This window comes from Mya arenaria, chromosome 3 (genome assembly GCF_026914265.1).
Source record: "Mya arenaria isolate MELC-2E11 chromosome 3, ASM2691426v1".
Classification (NCBI taxonomy): domain Eukaryota; kingdom Metazoa; phylum Mollusca; class Bivalvia; order Myida; family Myidae; genus Mya; species Mya arenaria.
The window spans coordinates 65,012,153-65,023,350 of NC_069124.1; the positions used below are offsets into that span (position 1 = coordinate 65,012,153).

Here is an 11,198-nt window from a genome sequence, read left to right on the forward strand (position 1 = left end):
GAGTCCCCTTTTTACCCTACTAACATTAATCATGGATGTAACATTATGTTTATTCTAAGAGATACTTTATGACAACAAATATAAGTGTTGTTTCATCGCATGTTTTTGATATTCATGCAGTCACAATTTCTTTATGCAAACCCAAAGCATTATACCATTCAACGAATATAGCGTAATGCAGTAATTCAACACCAAATATTTTTTACCTTTGGAACATAGCGTAAATAAGGTTGAACACTCATATTAAATGACTGTGCATTTTGGTTTTGGAGTGACTAGGCCAATGTCCCTGATTTTACTTAATACCTAATATTTCAATCTGTCCAAATTTACAGCAAGTACAAAAATAAATACCTGGTTTCGACGCACTGCGGCGTTTTTGTATTTATTCTATTTCGTTAATTTATGATATCGGTTAAATGCGGTCATGAATCAGGTTCGAGTCCTTTCATGTTGTCAGTTTTGAAAGTTGATTATCAGGTACTCTTACATAAGTATAGTCGAAGTTTATTAATGTATTATGAGTAATGTTATTAAAATGAAAATCCAACTCGACTAAAGCATCAACCAGGAAATCAATGTATAGGTATGTAAAATTTTTATTTGCATGAAAAGTGTATTAACAGATTACTGGGTTATATTCAATATTTAACTTAAGTTAATGTTATAGTCATGCATCATGGACTTGATTCACTTTATTGGTCAGTTATTTATAACAAGTTTTCCGATTAGCTACATCGTTCTAAGATCCAAGTCCAATAAAGAATACCAACCTAGACAGCTTATACCCAGCCCAAATGGCCAATACGTGATCATTAAGAACAGTTTACAAAACAATTACTTACAATTCAAACTATATAATACAAAAATGTATTTTTGTATGTTTTGAAGAAATGAATAACAACATAATCTTTTATTCTTAGTATTCATAACATATTTTTTTTATTTCATAAATGCTTAAATGTCAAAAACGATTATAACAAATACTGATGATCCAATGCACTATTATTATAAAATAAACTATTCAACAACGTATAACAATGAGGACAAATTTTGCTGCGATAGAGATTATTGTAATTAAGAAACTTCTTGCTAATACCCCGTCTACAATGTTAATAGAAATAGTTCTTCATGGAAGACCTACTTAACCCAAATATATGATACATTTGTAGCTTGTTCAGGTTTATGTTATTTTACTTTGGTCAAGTTTATAATACTTACTTTGTAAACTGTAAGATTCTCTTTTTGATAACAGAGCCGGTGCTATTGAAAAGGTTTATTTACGTGTCTTAATCGATGCACCGCGTCATTGATCTGTATTTCATCTTGAGGAGGTATAAACTAAGAGGATACCTGCTTGGTTATTTACTTGCTTTGATCCTTTGCTCAACTATTTTTGAGTGTATTTAACTCGTTTTTCTCTGTTTACTTTTATTACCAACTGTATACCGATTACCTTCTAAAGACAAGTGTTCCATGAACGTTGTTGCATTTTTATGCAACCTGAATGTTTTAAAATGTGCATTGAGTTAAGTTATCATTTCCTTGCTGATACATACTATTTTGAATATATAAAACCATATGTATTTCAATAGGTATCCCTTTTGATAATGTATCTTAATTTCTAGACGACAATATATGCTCCGCAGAAGTATTTTCTTTTCACTGTGAGCAGCAAATGGCACAATTCATTGGCACGAATTCCACACTTGAACAGCATAGTCGAAGTAATTTTCGTTGATAGGATAAACATCATTCACGCAAACGGATGACCTGAAAATGTATTTTTAATCATTCTTTATTATACCGATTTGAAAGAAAGGTCGTTTCGAGTCGATGCTATCATAAGTACGGCCTTGAGATTGTTTTGATTATATAGTTTAAATTGTTACAAGAGAGATAATAAATTTATTAAGAAAGATGCATATAAGAAACTGCTTACTCTTCGTGGTTACAAAATCTGACGGTGATTGTTTCATCTGGCGTTGTATTTCCGTTGGTGTACATCGAATTGAATATCTCACCAGGAAGGAAAATATCATTTACGCGACCAAGTACGTATTTTGAATTCTGAAAAAGACAAATGGTTAGTTATAACATAAAACTTCATAGCCCCAGTCCCACAAAGCTTACTAGCGACCTCCGGCAACCATACTTTGCGAGGAGATTACCTCCGGCGACCAAAAACATAAAGTCGGCGACTCGCCTACCGACCACGTCCTACGTCCGTCGGCAACCAGTACGAGAATTATCGGCGTTTGTTGGTCACTAACAGGCAACCATTAAACACTGTTTTAAGTGGTTGCCGACGACCGTATGGTGTTCGTCTGGCATATCTTTTATAATTTAACAAGCTATTGAAGGAGACGGCGCCAATGACTAACATTACTGCAACAGGAAGTGGTAATTTATTGGAATGGGATGTTATGGCGAAAGAAGATCGATTGTCAATGTAATAGCAATTAGTCGCGGCTCCGTCGCCGTTTAAATTCAGCTATTGTCAATGTTCACCGATCAATCGAAAACTACTAGCCAAATCGTCGACGTAAAAAGGAGTTGGCACCGCCATTAATCAGTCCATGAACATCCGAAAGAAGACCAAATAAAACCTTTGTGAGACCTCGTTGGACGGCAAAAGGTCTTGCATGCATCATCAGATAAATTGATCGACATACCATTCGCAAATCAGGGTACGATGCAGTTTTTTCGAGAAGAAGGCAATTGGTCGTAGCACACGTTTGACTTATACTTTTGTTTACTATTAGTATACGCCTTAAAATGATTTTTCACAGAGTACGATGGTTTTAAATGCACTTTTTAACTTCAAGAAGCATATAAATATGAAAGTGTTCTACCTTCAAGTCAACTCCAATACTCGGATGGATAAACATGTGGTTCGACTGTTGTTTAAGATGCCCAGCTTCATTGCGCTCGGTCATAGTTACATTGTACATCTGGTTACAAACATAGTCGCTGACTGTACCTTTACAAAAGAAAAACAAAAACAATAAAGTACATGCTACCTTCAAAATATCTGCTGCATAGCTTTTTTTATTTTCATTAGAAGTTCAATTATTGCAAATGACTTACCAGATTCGAAGTGGCCACACTTTTCATCTAATACTATAACATGTTTTTGAAGCATTTCGTTTTCTTTCTGTTCAATATGGTGAACGCAGTCTGTGTATTTCTGTTGAGATATCTTGTAGATTTCACTCCATGGTAACGTTCCTACTGTGTTATCATAAAATTTTAAATCCGCTCCTTTCATTCTATAAACACGTTTAACTGTTGCAGGAGCGTAGCTGAATGCATAATTTGGATGTAGGGCAATAACCTTGTCACCGGGCTAAAATGAAGACAAAACACAACTTATCATTATTGGTTAAGGTAAAGTACGCTTAAGGGGAGAAGGTTTGCTCTTTCTTCACAAAATCATTTGAATCTCATATAGTTAGGAAACAAACGAAAATAATGTCATTTTTTAATTGTGAAATTCTCTGACCTGTACGACTTGGAATTTTTGGTTCGTTTCTGTCAATATGTCGGATTTGTGAATCTTTTCTGTGTTTCCTAACCCATCTATAAGTGCTGTATAATTGTCGGATGTCGAATTCCGGTGTCCTAACTCATCTACATTTTCACTATTCCTGCTCGACACAACCTTTCCAAAGTAATACCAGCCGTCCTCTCGCCAGCGCGCAAGAACAACTCCTGAAACTGGCTCTGATTCTGGTGCTTGTACAGTCTGATCCCTCGTCGCAGGTATTTCCGGTGGAAATACAGTGCGTATTTGAGGGGCAGTTTTTGGTCGTTCTTCTTCTGCGTCTGCACCCAAAGGTCTTATTTGCAATCTTGATACATGCAATGTTGTTCTCTGTACACAATAAATTAAACTATATTCAATATTTATTCCCACCTCCATGAAAAAAATACAGTCTACATATGTTACAGAATTAGTCATTCATTCATCGGTATATAAGCCTTAGCCGCACCTTAAAAATTAACTTTAACCACAGGTTCTATATCCTTATATTATACAAATGCCTCTCTGAAACGCCTGGGACAAATAAATAACAGTTATGAATATTATGTCATGCCAATATGCATACTTTTTTTCCTGATCCAACTGCAACTTTGTATCGCCGTATCTCTTCAGTTGGTCGTGGTATACCTTTCACAATACCTTCAACGTAAGTAGATCTTCGTTCACCAATCAAATTATTCGAGTATGACTTGTTTTGAAAGTCATTTGAAAACGATTTATCAGGCAAAGATAGTGTTTTCTCTTTTCTTGAAATAGGTTCTACTAAAACTCTGTCACCAGGCTGAAAAATGGTATAAACAGAATCATGTTTTTCAGGGAAACTGATTTATATACTTATAAATAGTATAAAAGTACACTACCGTACACAGTTAATGTATCCCGAAGTGAAACATAGTTATGACATTGTGTTCAATCATTTGAAAATACCAAAACCTTAGAAAACAGCCTTAAGCTTGCTAAATGCTATTTAAACAATGGTAGAGCGCTTTTTATTTGCGGAACGTATTGACATTTTGTAACCAGGTAGTAAATTGGATGTATTAGTTTGGACGGTTAAAGGCATTATGACACATGAACATATTCATACTTTGCACACATTTCCATTACAAGTGCTTGAAATAATGAATATATTGATTACCACGTGAAGGTCTTCTACTCATGTTGGAATAACGTGAGGCCCCTGTGTACATTTGTATTATACGTATACGATAATTCTGTATGCCATTCAATAAAACGGCAGCTTTAAATTGCTTTTATTGTAAGGGATAACAAGAAAGGTCAAACATTTGTTATGATTGAATGCAAACAGTCTGACAGCCTGAACTGACAATTCGTCAAATGTGCGCAGTTCTGGAAAGCACAAGATCATATAACTTTGACGCTTATCATTGCAAGGATAGAACGTAAGGAAATACCTTAAGCTGCCGCCATGGCACTGCACCGCCTCTAAACTCCACATCATCCCGGTCTACATGAACAACCGTATCATCTCCACTTAGGCGTACGTTATAAAAATACCTTTGGTTGTCCCCTTTCTGCAACGTTCCTTCGACATTACCTGCAGACAATGACTTATGGCATGATTCTCATATTTGATAGCAACTTAAACATGTTCGAACATGCAGGTGATAATCGTGTGCGTTGAACTCTGAATAATAGTGTACCAACACACAGCACGCTAGCGGCATATAACATCCCCAAAATTCGCTTCACGATGTAACGTCATAGTTATTTTAATGAAATAAAGCGCACGTCACGATATGGTTTTCATAGCAAATACTTTTAGGCCGAATATACATAATGTGCCAAATCGTTTGTGCAAATTTTGTTTTGCATGTTTATACAGATTGAACGTTAAAGTTAATTATAATAAATATTTCTAGTACATACCTGGATAGAAAAGTTCATCCTCCTTGTTATACACCAAGGCTGAAGTTCCTCTCACTCGCTTTGCCATTTGGTATTAAATGAGGAGTTTTGACTGAAGAAAATATTTTGCAAATATTAAGTCGTTTAAAATTGATCGATATCGTATCAAATTGCAAAAAGTTCTAGTTCACTGATCCTACCTTGAGTCGATATAGATTTGATTTGCGTGCCGTCTTAATACATTAAAGTGAGTTACTTTAGCTCTTGAAATATTTACCAATTGATAAACGAAAAATATATCAAGATATAGCACAGACACGACGCGGGATGGTATAGCAGATAAAAGATAAATTTAGTACCTATAAATCCCTAAGGGAGATCTCACATAATGGTCAAAGCAAAGTGAGACCTTCAGGTATCTTATGACAAATAATGCCAAATGTTAATGCAATAAGACCTCATATTATTTTCCTACCATTTTAAGGGTTTAGAGTATAGAAACATATTATTTTATATCGATACAACTATTACCAACAATTTGTAATTTCACGTATGATTTGAGTTGAAATAAAAGGAAAAAAGTACGTGCAATAACTGAATTCGTAATTTATTTTTAGTTATTTATTTGACATTCAGTCGAAATTCGTTATGTCGAACACGGTTATCTCGATGTTCTGGCTATGTCGAACGTTATTGTATGAATTTGTTGGGTCAAGTGATACACACTTTGCATGTCGGTTTTATTGAATGTTCGTTATCTCGAGGTAGATCTGAAGGTCCAAACGACTTCGACATATCGAGTTTTGATTTTATTAGTAATAAGTTAACAATGCCCTTGCAAACGATAACACACTCACACTGGGTCACCAGGAATCAAATCTTATCATTACAGCTAATATCATGACCAAGCGATAATTCTTATTTGTACAAGTGATACCTTCAGTATGAAATCATGAACTTTGCTCCAATAAAAAGATTGAGAATTGCGATAAGTCGCATGATGAAATGAGATACTTGTATTCGTACACGTACACGCAACTGGATTTCAGACATGATTCTACATGCTAGTGTTTTAAGTTTATGCCGATGTAAACTGAGTAATACGAACGATAACTCAACCGTGTCGATCTATATTTGTCAATACAGGTTATATTCCTTGCTATTGAATAATACAGCATTCTGAAGCATGCGAACAGGCTACTCTAAAACCGTTTTTATATATTATACGGCAGAGAGACTAAAACATTTTGAAGTATATTGGTTCGACTAGGTCCGCGTCTTCCAGTATAAGAACATATTGACATTATTATGCAATTGTTTTTGCACATCCGCAAACCTTCAAGGGTATGTATTGTTTCCGTTCGCGGGCTTTGTCAGGTCTAATCTGGATTGTAATTTGGTCAGCGATTTTCAACCGTCCAAAACTTCCTGTAAATGAACGCATATCGATGCGTTTGTTTCTGCACCTGTGTGCGCCTGGAGGGACCGGAATGGTTCCGTTCGCGAGCCTGGCTTGTTGTCAAGGAAATGCTACCTAAGTTTATCTAACATCGTGTTTCGCCTCTGCTCCTTTCTCTCTATGTATGTAGGCATTTTTGCCCATATTTGTTTTCATATGCGCTCAATCGGGAGAGCACGAGTCGATTTAGTTCGCGAGCTATGCGGTTTGATAAGAAAGGACAAAATAACAAATTTTTGCCGGGTTACCAGACATCAAAAATAAACATTGCGGCAAAAGGCATGACCAAACGTAAATTTAATTATATATGGGATACCTTTACTGGCTTAAGTACGAACAAGACAATTTGATTCAGAAATCGATTTTTTTAAATAATTATTTTAGATACACGTATATATGAGACAATTCATCTGGTCTACAGAGATTATTCTACATACTTCTGTTTTAAGTTCATGGTGCTAGGGGATGCAAAAGTTCGTTTAACCTGGATTAAAAATTAGGTCAGTGCTCTTTAATCGTCCACAATTGTTCCTGTATATGTAAGCATATTGATAGCGTATGTTTCTGCGCCTGTAATGTCATCGTTTTCAGCCTCTGTTCCTTTCTTTTTGTGTGTATAAAGCCATTTTTTGTTCTCATGTTTTGCACATGCGCACGACCAGGAGAACCAGGATCGGTTCCGTTCGCGAGCTGTGCGGTTTGTCATAGGTAGGCGGCCTTGATTTGAACTGGGTTTTAGTTAAACCACCGTTGTTCAGTATCCGCGCCATCCGTTTTATCTTTATAAGGGCATTTTGATGACCATTTTTCCGCTCAATGTGACCCATGGTGTACCGGACTGTGAGCATTGTTGAGCTGGCCCGTTTGCCGAGTACACGCATCTTTGTTTGAGTTAGGAGAAATTTGGTGACAGTTTTTCAGCGTTAGCTCCTTCTTTTATATGTATATATATGTTTCGTTTACATTTTAACGCTTGCTCGCAACCGCGGTTGTGTATAAACAGGTCACATTCGAGAACTTGGTCCGATTTCATGGGTAGGAATCCTTGGTTTGTACTAGGATGTAATAAGGACACCGGCTTTCAGCGTCCTCGACTTCCTGTAATTGCATTCATAAGCATGCATTTCACTCAACTAATATGCCAGTATGCCATCCGTTTATTCCTGGTTTTGCTTTTATGAGAAAGATTTCTGAAAAAAGTAGTTAATTTTACTCAGGAGAGGAAAAGTAATACTTCGTCTTAATTTTATAAAAACTTTTTCAAAAAGTTCGTATTAAGAAAGCAAATTTCATTAAAAGTTGAGTGTTTACGTTGTGCTTCTGACTGGATATCATCTCAGAATTCATTTTACTTATAAGCGGAATTTATAAAATTAAGGTGTAAATATTGTTCTGAATTATCCCGGGTGCTACTTTTCTGCAATGCATGTCGCGCGTGAAATGGCATTGCTTTGTCAGTTTGTTGTATTCGGCTCATCATCAGTGGTGTCGAACGATCTTCGAAGTATTTTTTTTTTTGGAACAAAAACAACATTGTGACATTTGTCATTATATTATACGCAAATTTATGACATGACTTCAACACAAATTCAAAATAGAGCCGTTGTAAGTTTTATGCATACTTAAAGTATACATATATATATATACACAGATATGCCCTTGAATCCATTGGCTATTACAAACTTGGTATCGCCAATTTCTCCCCAGCATTCATTATGACTTCCGGATGCCTTTGCCTATTGCTATTGTTGCCCATCGTGCTAGGGGTAAGGGCAAGTTCTATTATTTATCGACTTCGAATTGGTCCAACTACAACAAAGACAAAACGGGGATCTCGTTTTGATAGTGTTGCCTTTCGTGATAATCGAGTCTCCAGTTGGAACGAAGTTACCTATCGTGACAAATGGGGGGGAGGGGCATTCTCTAACAAGCTAGTTCATCTGGAACATTGACAAGGAAAGGGTCCTTTCTTTGGACGCCACGTGGCTTCTTGGATATTCTCTCACAACGATCAGTAATAGCACACATACAGCAAGAGTCATATTAACGTATCGGCCCGTTGTAGGTGTCCAGGAGTATTCACGAGCCTTTTGGCTCCTTATTACTATAATCCAGTTCATGCCAGAATTAGCATGTATTACTTAACTTACCACTTAACAAGCACTTCTGTTGATTTGGTTTATGCATTATATAAATTTATACGACTAAACCCCCAGCAGAGCTTTAGAAAACGTGTCTTCTTACGGTTATAAATGGACCGTGCACGAGAATTTTAAGTAATCCCACTAACTCGTTTTTGCATGAATGGGTTTTATGCACATCAGGTTAAGCCCAGACGTTTCGCAGACTTGTGGTGGCTAACATACTACACAAGGTTATCAATTCAATGATAGGAACACCAAAGGTGGCAGGAAATAAAAATAGTATCTTGGGTATTCAATATGCAACTTTAGTCAATCGTATGGTCCTACGTCATAATTTACGTAATTTATATAACAAACTTCGATAAGCTACGTCTGTCTTAGATTACGACTTATATCAAATATCACACTAGTTACAGACCGCGTAGAATTCCTTTGTGATTTTCAGATATGTGTTTATCCTGCCCTCAATCTGTACATGTATACATTGTTCATAGTTAAGCATTGTATTGTGTTGTATTCGCTATTTATAAATTGTCCCATTTTACATCAATATCAAATATACGTCACTAACTGCGGCTTCTAGATTTGCCATTGGATATTGAATGGTCAGACAAGATGGGATATGTCTTTTACCATGAGGCAAACAATTTATGGTTAAATGTGTAACCGGGGAGGGGGGGGGCAGAGAATTATTATGGGTTTTTTCCAGCTGTATAACGGAAATGTTTATCGTTCATCTTCTTTGTATTGGAGCTGGTGTTCAATAGTCGTGTAAAAGCGGCAACCGTGGCAGCTTATTTGGCCTCATATTACATTGTTTGCATGAATAATTTAACATACATATCATCTTGAAAAGGAATATGTAATAAGATTATAATACCTCATAAGTTGTCTCCTCCATAATCTTTATTATATCTTTAGAGTTTTCCTTGCTCTAAGCGACTCTCAACATTTGTATATAAAGCTAAATTTTATTTATTTTGACTTGTTTTTTATATTTTATTTTAGGAATTCATCTGTTTTCTATTGCATTGTGAATTGCCGAAATACACACGTTTCAACTTAACTTGAGAATTGTCCTTGTATTTAGATTTCTTGACATCAGTTTTCGTTTAACCACTTTAATATTTTCCTTATTGAAATCCGCATTTTTCAAAACCGCTATTATATTAATATTTATATTCCGTCTCCTAAACAATTCATCTGTTAAAATAAGGAAATTTCAACATCCTGCTCAAGATACACTTATTAACACTTGAAATAATCTACCACATAAGGAAGAGAGTTGTAATATACCTACTTATATGACCTATTTATGAGCTCACCTTCAAATTACATCATCTGTTTTCTGTTTACATGAATGGATTTATCAAAATACAATCTAATTTTAAATCCTATGTCAGACTAGTATGCGGACCAATTAACTTATGTATTTGAATACGTTTACAAATATTATCAGATCTTTTATGTAAAAATACAACCAGTGTTTGTTTCTCCAATGCAATAATCTAATTGATGCAATTTTGCTTAGGGCTTAATTCCCAAAAACTTAAGAACAATTCTAGGAGGTATTTATCCTGTTCTTTTCTTTGAAATAGTCCTAATATTACTTACCCTTCAGTAATAGAACACTCAATTATAATTTATGTATTAACTTGAAAAGATGTTAATTATGGTAATCAATATGTTGGACAAACAGGGCGATTACTAAATGTCTGTGCTAGAACATATTTACAATATTTAAAATATAATTTAATCCCTGTAACTACCTGTAACAGCATTATAACCGAACTTGGCATTCTTTGAATAAGTCAACAATTTATCCAGATGAACATATTCAGTTAAGTGACCAGGCTTATGGTACATGTATAAATTTAAAGCAAGATGTATAACTGAACTAGATTGACAAAACGCTTACAAACTTCATTTTTATAAGGGCTAAATAATACCGTTTTAATCAAAGTTGTTTTTTTAAAAAGCCGACATTGCCATATTTTTTTTTCTTAAACAGAGAAGTCGTACGGCCATACCAAATTGTTTCTATGTTAAAAGTCCACGTACAGGTAGGATTTGGGCTTTGAAAATATGATTGAAATAACACCGCATTTCATATTATCAACGAGCTTGCCGAAATTTCCTTTTACTATAATTACAACTTAAGAGCATAAGGGTTTAACAA

The 11,198-nt window shown here is 35.3% G+C and overlaps 1 protein-coding gene across 2 annotated transcripts; it reads right to left on the minus strand.

Annotated features, from left to right (window-relative positions):
- Positions 1 to 581: 581 nt before the first annotated feature.
- Positions 582 to 10,228, minus strand: LOC128228122 (uncharacterized). Of its 2 annotated transcripts, XM_052939243.1 has the most exons (9): positions 9,900 to 10,228; positions 5,438 to 5,528; positions 4,963 to 5,105; positions 4,113 to 4,328; positions 3,506 to 3,877; positions 3,091 to 3,349; positions 2,856 to 2,983; positions 1,943 to 2,070; positions 582 to 1,773 (listed from the first exon to the last, which is right to left on the minus strand). In XM_052939243.1, the coding sequence occupies exons 2-9, from the start codon at positions 5,502 to 5,504 to the stop codon at positions 1,689 to 1,691; spliced, it is 1,398 nt and encodes a 465-aa protein (XP_052795203.1). In that variant the 5' UTR covers positions 5,505 to 5,528; positions 9,900 to 10,228; the 3' UTR covers positions 582 to 1,688. The 2 variants fall into 2 exon arrangements, with proteins under 2 accessions (XP_052795203.1, XP_052795202.1); XM_052939242.1 differs by lacking the exon at positions 9,900 to 10,228 and having other exon boundaries at positions 5,438 to 5,600.
- Positions 10,229 to 11,198: the final 970 nt, after the last annotated feature.